The sequence below is a fragment of the Melanaphis sacchari genome, unplaced genomic scaffold (assembly GCF_002803265.2).
Source record: "Melanaphis sacchari strain LSU unplaced genomic scaffold, SCAv2.0 Contig130_pilon_pilon, whole genome shotgun sequence".
In the NCBI taxonomy this organism is placed as follows: Eukaryota; Metazoa; Arthropoda; class Insecta; order Hemiptera; family Aphididae; genus Melanaphis; species Melanaphis sacchari.
This window is the reverse complement of record NW_020270535.1, coordinates 130,390-158,315: the sequence shown is the minus strand read 5'-3', so window position 1 is coordinate 158,315 and position 27,926 is coordinate 130,390. Positions and strand designations below refer to the sequence as shown.

Genomic DNA, 27,926 nt, shown 5'->3' with positions numbered 1-27,926 from the left:
ACATTATATCGTGTTGTACACTATATAATATCATTTTGTGGAATACATACGTCGTGGATTAAGGACGTGTATGGTTGCCGTAACGCAACGACGAATAAAATCATACAAATAAGTAATAACAAACATCAAACGACAACGCTGTCACAGAGGACTCGGTCGGTTATTATTGTGGTTTTACAGTCGTTTTTCTAATCGCGCGATGGTGTGGAGGGAACGGGGAGGGGGATCACGCAGCGGGTCGACAGCCACTACTACTGCCGTTGAACACTTCCCGGTTTCCGTCCGATACCACGCGCATTGCGCAACCGCAACGCGCCACCAGACCGTCCCCGCCGCGATACCGTCGACCAGATACCTCGTCGACCGTACCGCTCGGCGGCGGTGGCGACCGCGACCGTGCTACAGGTCGGCCATATCTCCTTCTCCAACCTTACCGCGACACCGATTGATAACCGCCACCACCCCAACCCCCCTCTCAGCAGCGATACAAACTCGTGCTTGCGCTCTCCACGGACCACGATCACCTGGCGCCCGTCCCCCGCCCCGCTTCCCTACTGCGTACGACTTATGTTTTCGGACCGTTTGTCGTCGGGCCCGTCGGAGACTCCGTCGCCATTTCGGTTTGCCGCAATACACGAAAGAAAAGCTAAAAGAATCTGCCGTTTCTGTCGATCACCGTCGTCCGTCTTCGACGTGCGAGAATCGTTCGGGTGCGCGAGACCAAAAAGGCTCAATGACCTAGTTCATCAACCTTGGCACATCGACGCGTTATCTGTTTTCGTGTGTGTGTTTTCCTAAACGCGCGCGTGCGCGTCGTCCGGCCGTCCGTCGACCCCTTCTCCGTTCCTAAACAACAATAATAATAATAATAATAATAGTAATAATAACAATATTGTTTTATATCCGTTCGCGGCCGATAAGAACTTCGGGAATCCACTACCCTTGTCTCCGGGGACTTTGTCCAAGCATCGATCAGCAGCGGCTCGTCGTCGTCGACCTCTCTGTTGTCCAGCTTCCGCAGTTTCCCTGGATCGACCATGGACGGCACCGAACGAGGTAAGATGTCTTATGCTCATCACATAGTTGTACCTCTACATACCATCTTGAGAATATTCATGTCATACCCTTTGGTAAGATGGAAGTGTGCGCGATGACGACGTGATATCCACGATCGGTGTAAGGAATCGTAGTACACGTCATTTGCATCCCATATCGGAAATATTTTAAAATCCTCGGTTGTGAATTTCGTACGTAATGCTGTGTTTCACGTAGTTTTAAGTGTACTCTACGATGGTCAATGCTTTGAGTATAGTTTTTTTTCATTTTTCATCTACTTTATATGACATAGCCTACGTATACACCTAATGTTAACTATATTATTGTAAGTTCATCTAGTTTATTATGATTCACATGATCCGTTAATTCAAGCTACCATGATAAATGCATACAGTATAATATGCTTCCGTTAAGTAATTTTGACTACTATTTAAAGACTTGAGGTACCTATTTACTTATTTTTGTGTTTTTATAAATGTTCAAATTGTACCTACTTATAATATCAACAGTTTTTATTTTTTACTATCAAACTTTAACCTGCTTTAACCCTGTACCTAGGTGTTTAATAACTGTTTTAGTACTTTATATGTTTTATTGTTTGCCAAATTTAAATATAATCCATTGTCATCTTTTGTTTGGCTAAGTAATTACCCATTTCAGTAAGATATTATATAAATAATAGCAACTATTTTAACAGCTAACAGTTACTATTATGATAACATTTAATTAATGAATTTATGTTTATAAAAAATGTAATTTAATATTGCTACAACAAGTTAATAGCCCATGTTTCTGTATACATAAATAGTAAATACTAAACAACTGATAACTGATAGTACCTATAAAAATTTTTATTCTTACCAGACTACATAACATTATTATCTCTAGTAGTTATGATAGTGAATTATTGGACACCTATGTCCTATAATCGTGGTATCTTAATACATATGATTAATATTTATCGAGGTACTCATTTGATATTTTATAAAAGAAAAATTGTTTATCTCCTCAATGATAGTAACGTCATTGGGTCATTTTTAATTTTTGATATACTCAGTATTAAAACATTAAAACCTGTAGTTCAAGTTTCTAAACTTTGTTATTTAGATAAGTTATATAAAAGATTAAAATAAATGTATAGGTATCTAAATTTATAAAAATAATTAATTAATTAAAACTTGAGTTTGAACACATTAACTACATATATTTCAGTATATTTGTGTGTTTATTGCAAAAATTAATGTTTTAAAAATTGAATAGTTAAAATATCAATTTGATAATGTACAGTTTACACATTCATATAAAGTAATATTTAAAAAAACCAATAGTTTGATTGTAATGCTAAATAAATTGTTATGCATTGAATGATAAGGTAGATGACCTCAATTGGCGTCATTCATAGTGAATGTAAAGAAATAGAAATATACTTGTAAATACTGTGTATTTTATTCTGTTAACAAGTTGAACTATATTTATTAATTTATTAAATTGAAAAAATATAACTTAAATATTTTTATTTATAGAAACCAATTTTGTTTTATAATTATATGTAACAAAAAGTTCAAATCTTTTAAGTAACTATTAAGACATTAAAGTAATAAGATATACTTGAAAATAAATTACATATTATAGTATTTAAAAATATCTTTATATTTGAATAAATAAAACAGTTTTTATTTTTAATTGAAGTATCATAACAAATTTGTCAATAACTTTGTCACTATCAGCTTTTATATGAGATTTACATAAAATTGTCATTAAATCTTCAATGCAATTTTGAATCATGGTTTAAAAAAATGCCTATTATTTTCATTAATTTGAACTTTGAAAAGAAAAGTATATATTGCCAACTCACTGGTTGGTCATGTAATACCAATAAACACTAAATAAATGTGGAAATATATTCTGTTATTTTTTATTAATTAAGAATTGTTTAGTTTTCTAAATACTTTGAGAATCATTAACAGATTTATTTAAATCATAAAGCTACAATTATTGATTCATTTTATAGTTTAATTTTGATACATACATAATTGTAATATATAATAAGTAAATAAATAGGTGGCACAGACCTGAATTTTAATTGGTGCCTACAATATTTTTGATTCTTTTCTTTAATTTGGCCATTCTCTTAGTAAGTCAATTAATTTAAATAAATTATTATAAATGATTCTTCATTAGTTAATTTTGATATTTTAATATTTATGTATATTTATAATTTTAATAACATGCACCATTTATTTAAATTATCAAATGTATGAATAACTGAATCTAAATCAAATATGAACTTATTTACTTTTTTATTACCATAAATTAATTAGTTAATTATTTTCTTTTTAAAATTTTTCATTATATTTAGGTATATTTAATAATTTACCTACTATATTATTTATTTGTTAATTAAATAAAACAAAATGTTAAAAATAAATAATAATCAATAATGATATAATATTTACAGTGAATAATAGATACATCAATTTTTCAATACATATAAAATACATTTAATTGTATAGCTCATGTACTGTATACTAATGGTCATTAATTTTATTACGTCATTTAGTATTACAACACAATATAAATCAGTAATAAACTTTCAACTCCTAAAAAGTATTTTTTAAATGGTTTTGATTTTTGATTTTTAGAATTATGCAATAATTTTTAGGTATTTTGATATAGTCACCAAATTTTACACTTATATTAAAAAAAAATATTTTACTTATATAATTTTATTTATTTTTTTTTGTATAAACAATATTATTGAACATGATATTTTACTATAGATTTCAGTAACAATTACATTTTATTTAATAAAATCAGATAAAGATATAAAATACAATTCCCTAATTCTAAAACTAAAAGTTTATGGCTCAAATTACAAAATGTCAGAAGGTAACTCATACACAACTGGTATACACACTTGTGAATTATGAGTAAATATTTAACAAACTAAAATACAACCTTTTAATATATTAACCTATGATAATATTTTGGTAGGTATTTAAATTATAGTGTTACTAAAATAGTGCAATATATCTAACTGTATTTTTATGAAATAAAATAATATAATATTTGAAAATCTTTTAACCAAATAGGCAATTTATCAAATTATAATTATTATTTTTTTCCCTCATAAAATCATAAAATAATCAAACAATTTTTTTTTAATATCTATAATAGCAATATATGCTATTGCTCATTAGTAATTACTAATTTCCATTTAAACTATTAAATCCTTTTAAAATTCTTATGATTTTTACTATGTATTAACTATTAACAGATATTACTTAACTTAACGCTTTTCACAATGGTTAAAATCTATTTGTTGGTAATATTTATTTTTAAATATGTTTTGTTAATTATTGATATTAATATTAATAATAATAATATTTTATTAACGGAATAAAATTCCAATTTACAATAATAAAAAAATAATGACAGTTGCATAGGTGTGTGTTATACTAACACTGTTGAAATTACTCTATTCATTATACAATTTATCTTGACGAGTATAATGCTAAATATTAAAGATAGTGATAATAGATGTAAATACTAACACAATTTATTTTTAAATATGCTTGTAGCCTGTAGGTTACTTTACTCAAAATAAAGTGTTTGTACCTACAAGGCTACAAACATAACTTTAATAATATTATTACTGAATAAAAATTAATTTATTTTAAAAGAAAATTCAACTCCAATAAAATTAATATTTAATGCCAATTCTTGAATATATATACTAGCGAGTCTTAATATAACTTTCCGGTTAGACAAAACAAATCACCAGTTTACCAAGTGTTTCAAGGTAAAACACTCATGCAAGTTTCTCATATTAATAGATAGTTATTTATAGCTATTAATCATCTCTCCAATCAGTATTTAGAATTTATTATATTTACATAATACTATGTGTCTATTGTTAAGAAATAAGATAAATTATGTTTGTTGTCTGTTGATAGCTGTGTCAATCTCTCAGATCTCTGCTGATAAGACAATTTTCATCACTTTTTATTACTTATTAAATTATATAAAATAGAGAAATGAGAATAAGCATATTATGTTATACAATAATTATTAATTAGTTGATATATCACTGTGTATTAGATTATATAAATATAAATGTACATTATCATCGATTTGTACTCACATATCTACTATTCCTTCTTATAATATATAACATATACTACACAAATATAATATATACTACACATTAATCTTTAATTTTAATTTTATCAAATTGAGGGTATTTCTTTTATCTTTTTAATATTGTATTATCTGTTTTCTATAGATCCAAACATCACGCGTACATAAATTTTTTAAACCTAACAATAGGCTTAACCATGATAGAGGTTGGCAAGACAAAAAACTAAGTTATACCCTTATTTTTCACAGTTTATATACTACTGATTGATGCTAGGTACTATATAGTTATGAACCTTGTAGTCACTGAATAGTTATGATTAACTTCTTCTATATAATTATAATATGTTACCTATTTATTAAATAATAGTATATCAAAATATTATGAAGTATATTGTACACATATTGAGTTTAATTCTTTTAAATTAGATCAAATTGTATGTAAAAGAAGATTGATTCAATTATGATAGAATATTTGATTAGTTTGTTAGGTGTTTAAAACACAGACTTAAACTGTGGATACTTGAATGTACTTTGCTTGAATAAATATTTAATTACATTGGTATTTTGACATTTAATATGAACGTATTGAATTAATTAGCAATCATTTATTTAGCATCAGTAACGTCGAACGTCGAATCTAGTTTGGTATAATAATTTGGTTTAGTGGGACGTGTTATAATTTATATATTAAAATTCGAAGTCCAAAATCATTAATCATTATTAATTATTGTATTCTTATAACGTCATTAAATGTATTCAAAACGTATTTGATTAAAAATCAATAGTTGGAAAACGGGAAAAAACGCGGTGTGTGCGAGTAAATACAAATACGAATACGAATTACGTCAAGTCGCGTTGTTGCGAAATGTTTACACAGGTGGCGCATATAAGACGTCGGGAAAAACATTCATTCCTTTTTTATTTTATTATTTCGGGCAATGCAAATTACACGGGTAGGAGTAATCGTCGTCGTCGTCGTCGAAGGGTTACGGGTTCGTTGGGGAGGGGTGGGGGCGATGGTGATTGAAGGTGCATAAAGGTGGTCGGAGGGTTGGTTGACGAAGTATGACGTAACAGATAGTCGTGACAAACTTCCGAAAGTCTCGTGAAAAGAAGCTGCTCAAACATTAAAGACGACATCAAAGTGTCGGCGCCGGCGGTGGCGCCCGTAAACGCGACAACAAGTGTAACAATAATCACAATAATAATAATAATAATAATCAGTAGTGACGACGACGTTTCTCGCGTCGCTTTGATGATGTCGATCGGCGAATGTGGTAGGGCGCGGCGGCGAGGTTTCGTCTCGGGCCGCCGATCGAGCGGCGGCGTGCTTATTTGGTTGCCGTCCGTCGCGGCGCGTACCTACTCGCCGCCGTGCTGCTGCCGCTGTCGCGCCGTCGTCACTGCACGTTTGCCACCGCCGCCACCGCCGACGCCACCGATTCTCCGGCGTGTGCGTGCCTCTCGCGCCAAAACTGTGTCACTGGGTGGGCAGAGGTGTACGTCGGTCGTAACACAGTCGGCAGTCACATATCGGCGTGCGTCGGCCCGTTCGCGTGATCAGTGGGTCGTCCGCGGCGGTCCGGAGAACAGTCGCTCTTGCAGCACGGCACCGTCGTCGATCGCGGCACGATAACATATCGGTCGTATCGCGTAGCGTTTTGCGATTCCGTCGAGACCGCGCGCGCGTGCAGCGATACCGCCGCCGGTTTTTTGTCGCCCGTTCGCGCCGCCGTCGTCCGCGGTCTGTGGCCGCGAGGGCGTGCGTCTCCCGCGCGTGGCCAGCGCAGTACCGGCCGGCTAGAAGAGCGGTACTCGAACGACAACATGTTCAAGAAAGATAAACCCATGATGTCCGTGTCGGCCATCATACAGAGCAGGGCCGCGCACCACTGGGACAGAGGTAAAAAACGCGGCGTCTCGTATACATATAGGCAGTACGTCCTGCAGTGCAGTTTTTTAATAACATATACCTACCTGGCACCTGCCTACGTCTTATAATACGTATAAATCGTTTCCGATCTGTTTATAGATTTAAGTCTGTTCCCGTCAAAAATAATTTTATCGCGGGTAATAACACTTGCAGTGACCTAACCTACCTGTTAAATAAAGCGATCCGTTTGCGCGTTACCGGTTCGACGAAACGTTCGCGGTATATTACCACGGGTGTTGTAAAAACGTGTAATCCCCTCGTTTTTTATTCTTCCCCTATATTATTTCGTATCACGATTTATCGCGTATCATATAGAATTTCGTGTGGTACAAATATTAACGTTTGTGTATCATCGGGTGGGGCATTGACGTCGTTCACGAATCGGATATTATTTGACGTTTTTTTATAGGTGCCTACCGACGTGCCATTCGTGATATCTTCGTATGTATACCTGTATGTACCACAAAAGACTTCGCGGCTGTATTTGTGCTGCGCGGATTTGTTTCATACCGCTGTCGTATATATAACGGTCGAACGTAGCCGCCGGCTCCCCTGTCGGTTCGAAATGGGGAAAAATAGTCTACGTATTATTTATTTACCAAATGCGTGTAAGGCAAGATGAGAATAATATTCAGCTGTGCAATCAAACCGTTCGATGAGTTACGACAGTTACGTTGGAATTTTACTAAAGGACAGAGACATTTGTCTGAACTGCAGGATCGTTTGTTTTTCTTGTCTTCGACGCGACGTCAGCTCTCTTCGATTTTCGTTATGCCCACAGTTTAGGTGGGGTTTTTCCTGCGTTCCATTCGCTGTTTGTAATCGCAACAATATTTCAATCATAATTTTCTGTGGACTACTCAGATTGTATATATTGTTTGTCCTAGGGTGATATGTTAAATGTAATGGTGTTCTACATTTTAGAATTATTAACCTTCGAGTGATATATAGCATATATTGGATTTGGATAGACAGGATAATTGATAATTTCCCCAATGATTTAATGAACAGAGTTGTTGTCGTATGTTAATGGCCATCCAGGGTTGCCTATCGTTTTGATTATTATGAGATGAATTATTATTTTTGTGTGAAAATGGCTTAATTGACAAATCTAATTGCTTATAATAGAAAGCAACTAAATTTACCTTGTCAATAGTTTTTAATTTTTGGTTTTGAAGTTACATTAATTTTATAATAGTTGTTTATTTTTTTCGTAAGCATATTATTTTATAAAATATAAGCATACATATTTGCATTATATGTCGAGTAATTATTTTTATACGCTGCATAAAGAAACTTTAATAATTCTTATTTTTTAACTATAAGCTTACTAAAATCGATACTTACAAGCACAATACAATAATAGTAATAATAATGTATTTATAAGGATATAAAATCGTTGTGAGGGTTCTTTTCATCACCATGCATAATACACAATACATATTTTTGTTCACTCGGTTCATCTATATCGTACTACTCGTGTATAGGAATTTTATATTTCCAAGCATTATATAGTTAATGTAATTTTATGTATATTTTATTCATCATATAAAATGTACGTATCGTAGAATAAATCAGTCGTGATAAAAAGAAACAGAATAATCAATGTTACGAAACCGTTTCGTTGGTTTTAACCACTTTGCTGCATGGCTGCATGCATTTAGATAAAATTATATTTTTTATAATATGGAATTGATTTGATATTCATTTGATGTCGAATAAATGCGCGTCAACACTGCGGTGTATTGGAATATATATCATTATAAAAAATAAAGTAAACCTTCGATCACATTCTTTAATATAAGCTTTTTGAAATCGTCGTATCGCGATCGTAGTTATTATTAACCATTGCTGCTGCCGTATATTTATATATAGTCGTATTTATATAGTAAACCACAAAATATGGTAATTCATAGATGGGAAAACTCGAGTCGATCGGCGGGCGTGTCAAACGCAGCTCTCGCGGTATGGACGTTTTAATAATATTATTTTATTCGCATATGAGTTTAACTATGCGCCCGTCTCAAAATCGTAGGTATTAATAACGTAGTATCATTATTATTATTATTATTATGCTGTACGGTGTACGCGTGTAACCACGATTATTATTATCGTAGGCACCTTGTATACTTCTCGAGGTTGTCGGAAAAAAAAATTAATAGTAAAATCGATCCCCCCCCATGTCGTATTATAGCGCGTATACGAATAACCTACGATCGCGTTTGTGTTGAACACGCATCGATCTCTCTGCAATAGAACGACTATTTATATTATAAATATTTTAACGTTACACAATATGTATGTATGTAATATTGTGATCGTGACGAGTAGCAACACAACGTACATTATAATATTATGTTGTACACCCGTCGTTCACGGTTGTCGTCTCATTATCGTTGCAATTCTCGCGTATGTGACGCGTAGATTACCGTCCATTACGAAGTCGTCGTACTTCTCTACTTGCCTACCTGTAAAAATCTCGTATGGCGTAGTAATGATGTTATAATATAATGTGTATCTTGACGACAATCATGATATCCTACGAAGTTCGGTCGGGGGGGGGCCCCGTTCAGGTCGCGTCTCCGGCGTGGCGATAAAAAGCGGTGCGCGGGAAAGGAGTAGTGAAAAATGATTGACGACGATACGGTCGTTAGCGGCGGCGCGCGCGTTGCCACTTTCAAGGTCGCCACCGCCGCCGCGCTTTTCTCCCCCTCCCGTATCCTCTCAACACCGCTGACCTACCGGGAGCTTCCTATTTCGTACCTCAAGGTCGTCGTCGTCATCGTCATATCTCGCGCGCGGGACGCACGGGGCTCTCCCGCATAGCCGTGCACGTCGTCGCGTACGCGTTTGCGCCCGCGTGCAGACTGGAAAACTCGCGGCGGTACGGGCCCGTCTCTCGGCACCCGCGACCCCTCCGGCGCGATGACGACACCTGCACGGCACGGCCGGCGCTCGTCCGCGTTCGAGAGCACACCGCTATGTCGCAATGCGCGCGCGCGCTCGCCCCGCCCGCGGACGTATAACACAACAAATCATTATATTATTTGTTGTTATTGTTTTATTATTATTATTATTATTATTACATATTATATAAATCATCTGCGCGTTGTTTCGTAACGCGTATCGGCGCATGCGCGCCTCCCCGACACGTGCCGTCGTCGCGACGACGGCTGTACGCGGCCTTTGAGCTCTCTCTCGGACGACGGGTCCGTGTAAAATTGTTTTGCGACCATCGTTAATTCTGAGGGGGAAGCCCCGGTGTCCCTGCAGCGAAACCGCTGCTGCTGCGCGTAAGTCCAGAGTCCGCCCGGTAACGGCTGCCCGGGGGGGGGGGGAGACGTACGCGTGCAGACGACTCCGATCGTCGGTCGAAAAACGCGATCAAATCAAAGTTTCGATGTCGATTGTATATGGCGTTACGCAATAATGACCTTTAGCCAATATAGTATAATAGGTGTATGACTTTTTTAAGCACGGCTGAAGGCGAGTCCAAGTATCAAATTGATATTGTGTTTACACGAATGTCGTATCCGCGGACGCCCCGCGCGAGTAGCAATACACTAGACGTTTGCCCCCCCCCCCCTGGACTTCAAATATAATTTTGAAAAATCATAACTTTTAGTGTTGTTTGAATAAACGTATTTCATTGGTATTTTAGCTACTGAGAGTGTAGATTTATTCTTTTCAATGTATATTTTGCCTTTATTTTGCAGTTTGCAAAGAATAAACTTTTTCAACGCACTTTTTTAGTGTTTAATTTTATTATGCCCTTCCCTGTCCTCGAACTTATCGGTATTATATTATTTTTTCTAAAATACCAAATTTTAACTGTAAACTGACGCCTTTGTACTACTCTATATTGTTTGATTTTCATTTCGCGAACAATTGGTATGGTGAAAATAAATTGGGTAATATGATTATTTAAAAGATGATATGCAATTAGATTACTTTATACTTAAAATCAAGCTCACATGGTCTCAATCACGATTGCGATTAGTATTAGTTAGTGACATTTAAGAGAATACTATCCAGTATTCATACGTTATAGACAATTTTAAAACCATAAAATAAAAATTCAGGGCTGTTTTTCGATTTTTGTGTCAGGCGTCAGCTTATAACTTATAAGTACAATATCTAGGATTATTCGAAAAGTTTAAAGAAAATGAACAACTTGCAGCATAAGAATGTAAAATGATAACAAAAAGATAGTATTTCATTGTGTTTCTGTAGTTTCATCCATTGCCGAAATAGGTTACGTTTTACCGTACAATTGTGATGCTGAGTGTACATTAAGCCGTAAATACAACAACTTTCTATATCCTGATAAATCGAAGACGGAGTGAATTAAATCTCTCAAAACACTTAATTCTGCATTTTAGAGACATAGTAAACATGTTTTCATGAAGACATTTTTGTGTTTGCTCAAAAGTAAAAAACATTAAAGGATGTTCTATTTTATTCCTGTCGTCAGTGACATATCAATGATATACGCAATATCTAAAAAATTGTATTTAAATCATGATTTTTTTGATTCCATTCTGTCTGTACAGTGTGAATATTAAAAAAAAAATTAATTAGTTTAAATATTTCGCCTCATAAATTTTTCTGTTTTGATGTAAACAAATAAACTTACTGTTTCGTCAATTTGGTGTAAACTTGAAACAAATTCATCTATTTGTGTTTTCTATCAATATTACAGAAATCTATGTATAAATGATTTATTCTTGCTGTTCTCGGTTTCTATACATTCGCCAAACTATTATATTTAGACCATCACTGTAGAAACCTATCTATTATACCAGAAAAATTAGCTTTAGTATTTAATATATTATGTTAAACAAAAAAAAAAAAAATGATATGTATGTAAGTTATATTAACACTTCAACCGGCGTTAAAAATTAAAGTTACTCCGCAAGCACGATAAAAAAATATTTTTACTGTAATATCGTATAGAAAATACCTATGTCGTGTACTCACTGTGATTGAGAAACGAACGGAATGAGTTTAGTAATTCTTTTTTTATATCTAGATTTTCGCTGACAGATTTGTCTTGTCAAAGGTACAACACGTGCACACGATAATATATAATAGTATTTTGTCTGACTCTTTTTTGATGCATTTGATAAACGTAAATTTATTTTTAGTCGTCGACGACGCGAGTCCATATTTATTTTACATTTTTATCATATTATTTTGAAATGTATTACCTATACTTCGTCATCTCCTCCTTTTATGTGATTTTTCCGGTTGTTTCGTATCACACGTGTTGCGACGTTGACTCTTATAAATATTTAATATTTATGAGTGGTTTTTTCGTTCACTGTTATTTTTTAATGTTTGGTTATTCTTTTTACGAGTGAGTGGCAGTAATTCAATCCTTGGCAAACACTTCAAATTTAATAGTCTACATTTTTTTTTCTATTTAAACATTTCGCTCACGGCTAGCTTCTAAAAAAATACCATCGTTGAAATGACAATTTAATTGCCCTAACATTTTATTTTTGCTCATGCGCATGAATTATAAACATTAAGCAGTCTTATCATAAAATATAACTTTAGAAATATTATAGATATATGATATATCTTTTAAAGAAATATAGTTAAAATACTAACTAATAAAAACATAGTCATTATTTTCATTTGGAAATTTAATCATCTTGTTCTGGGTACCTATAATGTATGGATAAAATCACTAAATATCACACTTCTCGTTGTTAAAGCATTTTGCAATTTTTTATTTACTCTATTTATTTTTTGTGATTAACTGGTACCCGTTGCTTTAATGTTATTGGTTTATAGGAAATATTTATTTTTATTTTTACGAAGTATCATAATATTGTTCTAATATTTTCAAACTTATATAAGTAATTTAATAAAATTAATACTACTACAAAATACTGAAATAAATTTGTATCATTTTTCATTACCATACTCAGGTTAGGCTTATACCTACTGGCCACTGACTATTGTGTAACATTAGATTATTTATATAAAATTGAAAATATTGACTCTGAAAATAAGTTGATCTATCTATTAGGTTTACTCAATTACCGACACTGGTTTTAAATTTTTTGCAACCGAAATTAATTTTTTATTATCTAGTTCTATTCTAGTTCTTCTTTTCTGTTAGAGAAGCTATTAAAATATTATATAAGATTTATATAATATTTTTTAACCTTTACTACGCTACGCTTACCATTTAACGTACATACCAACTGCATAAGAATTATTACATGATCACTACAATGCATAATATAAAAAATATGAAATCATAAATATCATTTACAATTATAAATTAAAATATACTTATACCGTACCAAACAACGTAGATACCAAACCACTTCCAGTAACTAGTAGCACTAATCTTTATTGTCGTAATCCTATACCAAAGATATAACATATTAACGCATGTAATCGAAAGTTATGTTGGTATATTTAACGAAAAAAGTTCACTGCTGTAGAGTATAGTCAACAACTTATTCTGATCAGCGACTACCCCGTGCACGTGCATTATCGTCATGTAGAATTGTGTACATTATATTAAAATTGTATATGTAACACATTATCAACATTTCGTTTCCTACGTTTCAAGTATACAAGAGGTGAATCAACACGACAACGGCTTAACGCTGCCGATATAATCGCTGTCTCCTCTGGTGTAGTCTAAGTATACTTAATCGCTGCTATTCATTCGAGTTTTGTTGCTGGTAGATTTTTACCGTGATAGACATCTAGATGATCATACGGTTAGTTATTATTAGTAATTACTAATTATAATTACTGTGTATGAATAATGTGCTTAATGCTGCCCTTCAATATGCTTCGTTATTATAGTCATGTGAGAACCTTCTAGAAGGACGTCAAACATAACATTATTGAACATTGTTGATGGAAAATTGGTGCGTTCATCTTCCATTAATATAACCGAGTATATATTATATGGGTTGATCTTTCTATTTTCATATGTTGTTGGAATATTTATTGTCAGAAAATATTACTACTTATTTGTTTAAAATTGTCAGTTGATTACACCGCATTAGTTTGTTAAATGTTAAAATATGGTTAATTCGTATTAGTTACTTTTTAATACTGTTCAATAACACTTGGTGTATTGTACTCTGAATAACAGAGAAAAAACTCTCGGAATATATTGAAGTATGAAATATTGTATTACAGCCATAGATATTTTTAAGATTTAATTGTAATATTACAAGGTATATAGCTGGTCTTGAATAATCAAAGAAATGAAATATGTTGTAAAGGGTGAGGTATTTAACCAAAAATTAGAATAATTGTATTTTATATTAATGTACTTATGTACAATCTAAATTCTTTAAAATGTAAAATGATAATTAATTAATATTTTTCTGAAAAATATAAGAATATATAAGAAACAGTTTAAAAAGAAAAGTCTATGTAATGTAAAGTTGTTTAAATCTGGTAAATAGATAAACTATGATGGATAAAAAGTGTTAGTAAAAAAAAAATTTTAAATCTACAGTATGTTATTAAAATTTGCATGTGCGTGTTAAAGTTGTGATAATAATATTATGCGTACACTAATAATGATCATTTACTGTACGCACTCAACCGTCTTGTACGAATGTTTTTTTTTTAATTGCCTATACTAAACTCCTTAAAAGAACGATACATACTTGCATTTGTCTTCGTCTTTCTTATGCATACTGAAGAACATGGTAAATTATATGTTATTATTAAGAATTAATTTTCTATTATTTTAATGTTTGAGTGAATTGCCTTATTTTTCGATTTTAAAGTAAATTTAAGAATATTACCAAGACCTTACTTAAGGTTTTTTTTTTAATACTATAATAATTTTGTAGCAAGCTATAAACATTTTCAATCTGATAATAGATGAGATAATAGATCAATATATTTTTAATACTGAAAATTACAAATTAAAATGAATTGTTCGTAACGTAAATTTTGCTATGTATTTACAATAGGCACAAAGTATATACTAGGTACATTTTGGATCGATTTTATATCGGTGTAATTATTTTTATATAGTTTTATTACATAAAGTATAATACTCAGTTCCAAATAAGATGACTTGCGTTCGCGCTCGGCGGGTGTGGCTAACGGGCCGCATGCAAACACATCGGTAAAGAAGCACGACGCGACGACCGGTTTCGCTTCGCGGGCGGTGGCAAGCGATCTACTCCGATGCAAACCGAACGTAATTCGGTCGTTTGGCGTTTGCGCACAAGTCATCTTATTTGGGACAGAATATATTAATAATGATTAAATATAGCACCTATCAATAGTAAATAGATATTGTGGATTAAATATTTTACGTATAATACAATTATTCAGAAGTCCTAATTGATTAGTGTATATTAATATATTATACCTGTCACGTTTTCATACATATTTTTCTTTGCATTTGCTATTTACATATTTAAATCTCTGTTTTCATTCTTCGTACAGTGATACTGTCGTGCCGTTGAGGTATTGATTATGTGTATTTTATTTGAATAAATTCTTACACTCAGTTCATTTATAGCTAGTATTACATGAATTAATATTATTTGTGTATTGCAATCTACAGTAGTTGAGATATTTAAATTTTATTTTTAATTGGGCGTGAAATCTTGATAATTGGAATGCAATATAAATTGTGGCTTGTCAAGAAAGTCCGTAGAATTCTTAACTTGTCTTGTGCTTATTGTTGTTAATAAAAATCAGAACATTTAAATTTATCTTTTCTAAGGACATTTTGTGAACATCTTAAAACATCTGTTCATTATTATTTATTTATATAAGTAATATTTTCCTGCGAAATCTTTTTAATTTATAGTTAACTTAATTAAAGACTGCAATGAAAATTCGTCGTCAAGACGTACAACGTTACAACACTACAATTATAATTGGATAGTAAAATCAATTGCGTCATTCAATTAAAATACAATATATACTTCGTTATGTATATTACTATACCTACGCTTTTTAATATTTTATGCATTTTATAATTATAAAAATGCATAGATACAACTCGTATTGTGTCGACTATTGAATCATTATTAAAAAAACATAATATTGTTTGTATTTTATTTACTATATATCACAAATGGACAACACAAACTTACTTACCAAAAGATAAATTTTCAAATTTTCTAGGCTTGTTGTGTAGATTGTATAAAAATTGACTTTTTTTTATCACTTTCTAAGAACTAAATGTTTGTATTGCCATCATTAAGTTGACCATCTCTGGTGTAACAATACACATGATACGTATAGTATTGAGTTTAACTTATAATTTATAAACGTTTATTTTTATTGTTGTCTCGTACGTATTATACTTATAAATTATAGGTACTTGTATAATACCCACGTTTTTGTTTCAATAACGATTTATTTTTAATTAAAAACGATCGATTTGCTATCGTACACATCATGCCCATATTATACATTGTATAATAAGACGTATTACCTATACCGCATGCCTAGAATTTGTAAATCAGAAACGGAATGCATTAAAGCAGATATATCTGAAGCGGAAATGTGGTTTTGACCCTGAATGCTCTGTGTAACCCAATCCTAATACCTACGTCGTATAATAATAATATTACGTCTATTTAGCAATCTGTGTGTATACGGTATACTATATACCGCGACTACCCGATGACCCAACATGTTCGTGCGTCAACGTCTGTTATGGACATGCAAAGCGGTGAAGAGATATTATATTCATACTGTTTCTTTAATTTATAATTTATTTATTTAATACCTATATGATTGCATAATATTATGATATATACTATTAATATTTTACAACAACATATAATAATATATACGTATCGTTTTAATTTAAATACTTATCAGCTAATTAGTATGGTATTCGAATTCGAAAAGCGACATGCCGTCCAATATTGTCGTGTGAGCTCTTCTGACCTTGTACAAATTCGATAAAACGAACGCTCGGTGTGCATTTTTGTAGTGCGCGTGCGCGTACATGCGCTTATAACTGCATTGAAATCTCCCACCCTGCTCTGTCAGAGTGTTGCAGTTAGTTCACTGCATTTCGTAAATAATTAACTTCTACTTACACGTAACACGTGTACATACGAAAGCGAGTATAGTCGTGTGCGACATAATATATATCTATATAAATATATAATATATATATATATATAAAGCTCTCGTTCATTCGTTCCATTTTTAGACGTCAAAATGTCAAGGCCGATTCTCTCTGCATTTGATTTGATTAGGTTACCCCTATACGTGAAAATTTCATTTGGATATGCTTACGTGTGTTTTTTCCTATACCTTATTGTATGATGTTCTATACCGTCAATGGTTCGTACACCATGAATGAATAATACACGATGAAAATAGCCATATAGGTATACTATATACGTTTATTATATTTACATAGTTATACATGCACTTAAACAGTGTAGGTACTGCATGTATATTGCGTATTTTATTCCATCAAATCATGATTATATTAACCTGAAGTATAATTTATTCAGGGTGATCTATTTAACGCGAGACACTCATTATTTCAGAGAATACTTAACGCTTTTCAAAACATTTTTATTTTTTAGATTTTAACTTATGGATGGCAATTAGCGTTCCTTTTTTATAGCATATATTAACTTGTAAGTATTTAAGTTTATGTGAGCAAAGAAGTAGATCAATAATTTACTTGATACCCTTGTATGACTCCACTCTGATCATCTATCTAATTACGTATAGCTCATAATTACTTGTCCAAAATTCGATTTTTATGTATCGGAGTGTTCTTAAAAATATTTTGCTTTGAAATAAGAAATAAAAAATTCATAATGTCTTTAAAAAAAGTGAAAAAAATTTATAATTTCTTTTAAAAAAGGATATTTTTTAATTATTTTTATTTATGAAAAAAATATTTTTAAAATAGTTAACAGTCTTTAAAGTAATAAGTGTTGCGTTAGATCGATTACCGGATAAATTTTTAGAAAAGAAGAGTTAAGATATAAATGTAATTTAGTTAAATATTTCCTAGTGCAAATGAACCTGCACAGTATATGTAGTTAACTATAATATGATATTTTCTACAAAATATCTTTAGTATATGGGGATTAAATGATACTTGAGTCCCTTCTGCGTCTGTCAACTAAACAACTGTTGAAGACAGGTTTAAACTTTATAATTTAATTATTAATTACATCATTAAAATTGTATATAACTATTATAAACTAACAGTCGAAACATTGATAGTTATGTATATATTGTATTGCAATTAAATTATATTATATTATTATAGTATGCGCACATTAAAATGTATCGAACAAAAACAAAATTATAATACATTTTACATGTTACACTACATGCGTCCATTATCTATCTTACCCTCATAAAGTTACATAAAATACTAACGTAATATGTTGCAATATAGGTATATGTTCCTTATTTTCAATAATATATATATACTTTAATAAGTGGAAATTTACTTTGTAATAAAATTTAAATTTAAAAATGATACAATTTTAAAGTGACTTATAAGTATTTTTTAATTGTTATATTGTATCTATACATCTGACTCATCACTTTAAAGTTAAAATACCAGAAAATTCAACGAAATTAAGGATAATGTTATGGTCTGATAATTAGTAAGTTGGAAATGTAAAGCACATATAGTATGTTATTTGTGTGCGTAAGATAGTGATAATGAGTGTGTCGCGTTTTTTAATGTAAACCTATAATCTGGCCTTACTTCTTAAAGTATTAAATTGTGTTATAGTTTCCTTTTAAAATTGGGAGAAGCTATGTAAAAACATAAACTTATTGTTTTGGTGTTGTAATAATCATACGTGTGGTTGTTTTTTTATATCTGTCGACAGACATAGAAATGATAAAATTCTTTTAAATTAATCTTCAACTTCAAAGTTGGTTTCTGGTAGTTAATTAGATCTAGTAATAATTGGTGCTTTGTGGTAAAAAGATATTAATGCTTTTAAAAAAGATCGAAGTGAAACATTTCTAGAAGGAGAACAGTGACACATCATTTTTCGTGTGTAAAAATTTATCTCATTCCTTACAATGATCTATACTCAATAATGACAAGGTACACTTAGAATATAACATTTAAAAGTATCTATGATCTTAAATAACTTTTTGTTTGTATAAATGTTTTAGAATAAATAGTTTTTTATGCATTTTAATGAAAACACAAATTAATATAACAATTTAAAATTGAGCAATTTTGAATACTGCAATTTATCTGATTCTAATGTGTGAATATAATAACCTAATTAAGGAATAGTAGGTATTTATATCCATGTAGATATATTTACATATATTATAGATAGTAGGTACCCCCACCTATAATATTCTCGATTATTCTTCGTAATAATAATTAGCGTAATCCAATAGTTATAGGTACATATAAAACATTATCGCAGACGTCCCATTATTAATGATTATGATTGGTAATCATTTTGAACTTATCAAAATCTTAACTTTGGACATTGTGTTAATTAACACTATATTTTCAGTGTACCTAATTTATTGCCTAAAACACAATATGCATTTTGGTATATATATTATGTATTTATTGGCTGTCGAGTTATTCTTTGTGAATATACAACACAAAAAATATATGATATTATGTGATAATATAAATTAAAATTTGTTTTTATTCATTTTTCTTTCAACGTATTTTTTTATTGTTAACTATATATAACAAATCAAGGGCATACAAGTCAGCGGTTGAAAAGAGGATACCTATTATATGTAGTGAATAAAAGTATTCAAGGTCGTATCATAATGCTACTTACATGCGTTTTTTTTTACATTAAATTTGTTGAGGTGAAGGTCGAGGAGAGTTTTCGCTCTTAATACATTTATACTCGGGAAAACAGAGCGACATAAATGTGACATAATAATATTGACCATATTCATTGCCATAAGCTCATTTTGCAAGGCTAAAATATGGACTGTAAAATTAAAATAATTTCAATTTATAAAATTTATTGGTACCCACTTTAAGTTAAATATCTAGTCATTATTGCTAATGTTTCTATGATTGTCAAATTACAAACTCAATATCCATCTCACGTATATTGCCTATGCAATTCGTTCTCAGCCTGCGTTAGTTTATTTTTGTGTTGAGTTGAATAATATCACAATTTTTATCAATTTACATTTTTAAAATTCAGTTGATATAAATATTTTGCATAATTTCGACGGCATGATTAGTGTGTTAATTTAATATTTTTATTAGTAGGTATATTTTTAATTTATAATATTTAATTATTACTTTTGTGTGAACAGTACGTGTTTCCCGAGGTTACCATACATATTAGTTATTACTATGTTAGTGTAAACATTTTATCATATGGATATTTCAATTTACACGTCGATACTATAATATGTACATTATTATATAATAATAATTACATTGTTATATTATACACAATATTTATGTAAATTACATGTATCGATATGTACAATGTTACTCTATAGTTCCACGATTTCACAGTAGCACGTAGTATAGAATATTTATGTATACAGATATAATGTGTATAATATTATATTATACTACTATAATATAATACATTATAATATATACGGCATTATATTGTTGCTATTTTTGTAAAACATCATTCATAGCTGTGGTATTTATTGCAATATATCGTGTGTACGAGAAATGATGTCCGTGTTTATATGCATAAAAAAAAAGAAATAATGAAAATCGCACGCTGATAATTTTATATTTGTCGCTCATATAGTCATGTATATGGTAATTTTCCAAGAAACATTTAAATGAGATAAGTATAATATAGTGTTTGATTTTAATATATCTAATAATATTATGTCTTAATTAGCTGGTTTGATTTTTTTGTTATGATAATTAATAATAATAATATATTGTTATGCGCGTAGTTGCGAAAATCCATGTAATCAGTATTACCCGTATTTGTATTTTCGATGAAAAGTCCTATCGTTTATAACTCGACTCACGGTTTGATTGGCTCAATCATCAATTGGATTCAATATGCTGATCCAAATGAATGCGTATACTAATACTTAGGAAAAAAATCATTATTTAATTATTAATTTGGTTAGGACCTATTCTACTTCTAACAATTTTTCCGATTTTATTGCATTTAATTTTGACGTTTAATACTATTTTCTGGGTTGATCATGTCAAAAAGTCTTAACGTTTTTAAAAATATTTTTTTCTTACATTATTTTAAGTCATGTGGTGCAAGAAAAAAATAGTTTTTTCTTATTAATGATAACATATTATAGTAGGTACGTAGGTATATACATATGAAATACATATAATAATACAGTAACTCATAGGAATTCGGTCGAATTTGTGTACAATGTGATTTTGCACACATTGCTTGTGAACCCTATGTACATAATATTGTACATGAATTATATTTTATACGATAACAGCAGTTATAAGCTCTTCCCATTCGTGGAATTGTGTGTATATAAATATATTGTACATAGATTAAATTTTATACCTTAAGTCTTGAGTGGGTAGTTAAATTAATCCCTCACGGCGCCCTTCCTTTATGTGTACTGAACAAACCGTAGCTATGTAATAATTAACAACTAATATTGTAGTATAGGTATTTATAATATGTATGTATATTATTCAAGTAAACGCGTAAATTTACATTATGTCGATATAATAATTTAGGTATAAAATACTCGTTAAAATTTAACCCAATCATTTAGGTTGTACTTCTTTTATATATTTTATATTTAATGACTAATATTTTATTCATGTTTTTTTACAGGTTTAAGATTGGATAATAATCTGTCACTGAGTTCAATGGGTCCTCAGTCGCCTTTAGACCTCAAACCCGATACGGCCACTCTAATGGTTAATTTCAGCCCTCCTGGAGATCCTCTAAGCCCTGCAGGGTAAGCATAGGCGAATAAAATATAAATTTACTGTATAATATTTATTAATCAACACCTATAATAAGCAAATAGGTAAATATTGTGTTAGAAAATATTTGTAACTCACGTAAAAGAAGAATAATAACCAATTTATAATTATTTTTTTATATCATTGATAAACATAAAATATGTTATACATTTATACGGTATTATATTATTTATATTTTTTGAAAACTTAATATTATTATGTTGTCATTTATTTCGTTTATCTGTGGATTAGAGGTGGACATGAGGGTTAATAATTTTAATTACAAATATTAAAAACAGAACAAAATAAATTATTTGAGTTGTCCATTTATTATTTGTATTAACTGTTATTAATTATGGTATTTATTGGTCATTCAATTATAAACAATTGTATAACTATTTTTACTAGGCTCAAGTTGAGAGTTCAACTTAATTTAATCTGACAAAATCAATTCTGAAATGAATATACTTGTTATAAACCAAAATATTTCTTATTTCATTATATCTATAACCTCACAATAAGAAATATTTTTATTTCTTACAACTTTATATTATGCATATACATGCAAAATAAAATCGTGTGCATGCATAGTTTACTGGTTTTGTCTCACTCAAGTACTTTTTATACGTATGGAGTATAAGCATGATAGGCTTTTTTATAGAACTTTTTTTTTTTTATATAAAAATCCGGATTCTTGCGTTATTTATCTGCACTGATACCTCCTTATACACGAAGTTTATTTACATATATGTGTTTATGTGTAATGTGTATACCTATCTAATCATAAAACCGGTCGATAAAAAAATGTATAATTGTTCATTCCGATATTATATTCTCATTATCTAATTTTTTAATTGAATTCGTCTGATTCGATGTATACGTCGGTATTTTAAAATGTATAATGTATAGGACAATACATGCAGTTACACGTATACATTAACATTTAATTAAATAGATAGTATTTTATTTTTTCATGGAAATCCAACTTACCATAACATAGGTGATATTCTACAATACTACATATTATTGTAGTGTAAATATTGAATACCATAATATTATCTAATATTCCGTCGAGCTCGATGTACATATTATTAACATTATCAATAATGCGCCGTCGACGTGTTACAAACATAAATGACCTAATATTATAACCAATATAAATCGTCATTGTTGTGTTTATACGATTTTTTTTTCACTAACAAGCCGTATTCATCAATTATTTCGCAATGCTCTCGTCGTGTGCACGTCTCAGTTGTAAATTAATTTTAGCATAGTAAGTACATATTTCAGTGTACGCAGTATATATCATAGTAAACCAAAGACAAACATTTATTTTGGCTGACAAATAATTTTTGCCTGTTTATCATTATAGTATTTGCACTGTTCAACGACCATAATATTTTAATAGTGTGTGTTCAGTTTTCGGCTTTGTTATATACTCAGTGTTCAGTCCAAACAGTGTCTTTCAACGATTATTATTATTTTTACGTTAAATTGGAGTTTTTGAAGACGTTCAAAATGTATTCCAATTCGTACACCATGTATTCAAGTGACAGGTAATTTTTTATGATGGGTCGAATTAACGCTTTGTCTGAAAACAGTATAATTGTAAAAAATTGTTTAAATTTATTGTGGAGTTCTTAAGACATTCTAAGTGAAAATTTTAACTACCTAAAAATATACCGTTTATGATATTTATTGCCTCTGAGAAAGATAATAATAGCATTTTAAATGAAGTACCTATTTGTTTTAACCTCGACTATAGTATTTTTTTTTTTTTTTTTGAATATAATGAACATTAGAGACTAAGTAAATTTAATTAATTTACCTAAGTATACTAATTGTATTGTATTATTATTAAAGCCCATTAAGTACCTACTTTATTTTTATTTTATCACTTGACTTTTATTACTTTAAACCATAAAAAATGATGGATTGCAGTGTTTGTATTTTAACTGTGTTATAAAATAAAATATTAATATAATTGGGTATATAATATAATATTAAATGTAAAAAAAAAAAAAATGAAAATAGTAAAAAGCTCTCATCAGTACTTTACAAATATTTACTTTTCCCCTTATTTAACAATTTAATTGTGAATGATTAGTATTTACTCTTCCACTTAATTAAATACCTCTAAATAAGAGGACTTAATGTGTAGTAAAGTATAATAATTATATTAAATAGTAAATACTATATACATACTAGTTAGTAGGTATGATATGTTTGATCTTTTAAATAAAAATGTCCACATGTTTAGACTTCAAATGATTTTTTATTGCTGCTTAGTAAACTATATTTAAATATTTCTGTGTATGCTCTTACATTTGTAACTGTAAATTCTTGTATTGTAAATAAAATATCTTGAAATTTTTACCTTTGTATAGAAGTTTAAAATGTTTGATTGATCCATTATACTTAAAAAATGCAATTATATAATCAGAATTCATAAACATACTTATAGTAATAATATTATATTTATGTAATATAATTGATTTTATGTAAAATGTTAAAATGTTTAACATATGAACTTTAGTTTTTGCCAGAGATTTTGTTGTAAAATTTATTTTTAAATGTCAATATTTTTCAAAAGTAGTCCTTTTTATGATATTCATTTATAAAATTAAGGCTATAAGTAAGCAGTGGTATACATTTAACCATTTAGTATCTAAATCATATGAAGTTTTACAGTAATTAAATAAATTATACTATTTATTTTTATAATAAAGTTCAAAGTAAAGTACACTGTATTTTATACTTTATCAATGTTATAATTTTTAAATTGTTGAAAATCTACTGTGACATCTACCTCCCAGTTAAATATTGACTGTACTAATTGTACACTATTAGAGTATCTATTATATTTATTATACTTATTAGTATTAGCAAGCTAACTGTCTTAAATATAAATTTCGTTTTTGTATTTAAATTTTTTTAAATATGTTTTTTTTATACTTAATTACAAAGTTTCATTTAAATTTTCTATTGATGAATTATATATACACTAGAAAATATTGTAACTTTTAAAAATATATCACTAAATCCCATTGATAATAAAATAGTGTATAGAAAATATTCTAATACATTTTCCAGATTAGATGGGAATTGTTACAAAATTTGAAAATTAATTTTAGGACATATTGTGGTATATGAAATATAAAACATCTTATTGAATAATTCATAATGTACTATGTGTTTTATGTGTATATATTTATTTATTATTATTCAATCATTAATTGGTATTGATTGTTGACCTATTGACGTATTAAAATTTAAGTATCAAAAAATAAATTTGCATTGTAGTATATGATTATTATACTACTCTTGAAAGTACCAGAAAGTAATACTTTGTACTTTGTATATATTTGACTTTAAAAATAATATATTATTTTAATGTTACATTGTTTATGAACTTAATTAGTTCTTAACAAATAATTTAAAAAAAGAATAATATTTATTAAAAATAAATGTAATAGACTTAATTTGTAGTGAATTTAAATTAAATTTTCTGGTTTATGTAGATTATACACCGTTGACCGGAGCAATATGATGAATAATTCTTGCAATGTACAAGACTCTCCAAATTATCCGCCCAACCATCCACTCAGTGGTTCGAAACATCTGTGCTCCATATGTGGAGATCGTGCTAGTGGAAAACATTACGGAGTCTACAGGTAATGTCCTTGTTTCTTTTTTTTTTTTATGTAAAAGACCAATTAATTAATTTACTTCTCTGTAGTTGTGAGGGATGCAAAGGGTTCTTCAAACGCACCGTGAGGAAAAATTTGTCTTATGCATGTCGTGAAGAAAACAAATGTATCATCGACAAACGCCAACGAAATCGATGTCAGTACTGCAGGTATCAAAAGTGTTTGACCATGGGCATGAAAAGAGAAGCCGTCCAGGTGTGTTATTATCAATATCCGTCTTTGCAAGTAGTTTGAGACAATTTTGTGCTTATATCAGTGGCGTATAGGGAGTAGGTAGTAGATACATTTCATATTTCTAGCCTCTAGGTGTCTCCATTTTGATACTTATATTAAAGGAGTGGATTCTCTGAATTTTTATGATATTTTTATAAAACAAATAAATATAAATAAGTAATAACAATGTCATGAAAACTTATAAAAAATTCCTAAGTTTATAAAAACACTTAACATTTGTTTGTAATTTTACGCTTTTGTAGTAAATAAATAATAAAAATAAATATTAGTTTATTTTTAAAAATTGATATTTTAATGCCATAAAATGTTGTATACCATCTAAATCTGACTTAGTAAAATTTTTCAATAAAACAATATTTATTTTAACTAAATTCATTATAATATCAAAACTTGATATAGGTACTTAAATATTACTTAAAAAACACATATTTAAATCTCAGAAACTGATTCGACACAAATTCCCATATGAATACGTTCATATTAATTATTATTAGTTATTCAATTTTATGAAATGTTAACCTAATCTTGCGCTATACATTTAAAATTCTACAAATAGGGCTGTTTGATATTTATGAAATAATGTCTATACAAAAAGATTAAATAAATAAAATTAATTTTCAATATTTTAACTTTTTAATTGTATTTAATAAATTTTCCTTTAAATGTATATGTATGTTACGGAGGTACAACTTCATTGCTTGTTGTATACTAATTTTATTTAAATATACATTTTTTCTACTTGTAATATGTAAGAATATTGATTAAAATATCATAAATAATATAAAGTACAAAAAAAGTATTTATTTTTCTATGTTATAATTTGTAAGTAATACGTATATGTTTCAATACATTATAGGAAGAAAGGCAGCGTACAAAAGATCGAGATCATAATAATATCGAAGTTGAACCCACAAGCAGTTCTAATACTGACATGCCTGTGGAACTCATTTTAAGGGCTGAGAATAAAGCCGATGCTATAAAGACTGAACAACAGTACATAGAGCAACAAGTAAGGATGTTATTTATTATACTCTATACTGTGAACAACAGTTGAGCTAACAAAACCTTTTTTTTTTTAGCATCCTCAACATACTGTTGGTGCTATTTGCCAAGCAACTGACAAACAATTAATACAACTCGTTGAGTGGGCCAAGCATATACCACATTTTAAAAATTTACCTCTAGGAGATCAAGTTTTGTTATTGAGAGCTGGTTAGTGAATATACATTACACATATTCAAAATTGTTTGTAGCATACAAAATTTTGATTTTTATTACTTTTTATTTTTAGGTTGGAATGAGTTGATGATTGCAGCATTTTCCCATAGATCGATCAGTGTAAAAGATGGTATAGTCTTAGCTACTGGACTTACTGTCGATAGAGATTCCGCTCATCAAGCTGGAGTTGAAGCTATATTTGATCGTGTACTTACAGAACTCGTTGCTAAAATGAGAGATATGGGTATGGATAGAACAGAACTTGGCTGTCTGCGCACTATTATTCTTTTTAATCCAGGTAATTTTCTAATAGTTAATAAAAAAATATCAATTTATCATTTTTCTTTTTTACAACTAATACTCCACATTTTTGTATTAGGTTCAAAAGGTCTACAGTCTGTGAATGAAGTGGAAATACTACGTGATAAGGTTTATGTTGCGTTAGAAGAATATTGTCGCACAACACATCCAGAAGAACCGGGGCGATTTGCTAAACTACTTCTTCGACTTCCTTCATTACGTTCAATTGGCTTAAAATGTTTGGAACATTTATTCTTCTATAAACTTATTGGGGATTCGCCAATTGATACGTTCTTAATGGAAGTTCTTGAATCATCATCACACGATGTTCAAGTAACTACATGATTTCTAACAATTTTGTTAAATAATAATATCATTATTTGCATCTAATAGTTATACATTTAAAAATGATTGATAAGTTTAAAAATTGTAT

At 29.9% G+C, this 27,926-nt stretch overlaps 1 protein-coding gene across 4 annotated transcripts; it reads left to right on the top strand.

The window, feature by feature from the left end:
• The first annotated feature begins 478 nt into the window (after nucleotides 1-478).
• Nucleotides 479-27,913, top strand: LOC112591292 (retinoic acid receptor RXR-alpha-A). Of its 4 annotated transcripts, none has more exons than XM_025335061.1 (8): nucleotides 479-1,056; nucleotides 21,898-22,024; nucleotides 25,553-25,705; nucleotides 25,771-25,936; nucleotides 26,832-26,984; nucleotides 27,055-27,187; nucleotides 27,267-27,491; nucleotides 27,573-27,913. In XM_025335061.1, exons 1-8 carry the CDS (start codon nucleotides 1,038-1,040, stop codon nucleotides 27,836-27,838), a joined length of 1,242 nt encoding a protein of 413 aa, XP_025190846.1. In that variant the 5' UTR covers nucleotides 479-1,037; the 3' UTR covers nucleotides 27,839-27,913. The 4 variants fall into 4 exon arrangements, with proteins under 4 accessions (XP_025190846.1, XP_025190844.1, XP_025190848.1 ...); XM_025335059.1 differs by lacking the exon at nucleotides 479-1,056 and adding an exon at nucleotides 6,618-7,099; XM_025335063.1 differs by lacking the exons at nucleotides 479-1,056; nucleotides 21,898-22,024 and adding exons at nucleotides 23,154-23,304; nucleotides 23,404-23,587.
• Nucleotides 27,914-27,926: the final 13 nt, after the last annotated feature.

Bases quoted from the DNA above. Each gene is read 5' to 3' on its own strand.
- LOC112591292 (XM_025335059.1), top strand. From the start codon at position 7,024: ATGTTCAAGAAAGATAAACCCATGATGTCCGTGTCGGCCATCATACAG. The intron at 22,025-25,552 runs GTAAGCATAGGC...TGGTTTATGTAG, and splicing joins GATCCTCTAAGCCCTGCAGG to ATTATACACCGTTGACCGGA. The intron at 27,492-27,572 runs GTAATTTTCTAA...TTTTTGTATTAG, and splicing joins TATTATTCTTTTTAATCCAG to GTTCAAAAGGTCTACAGTCT.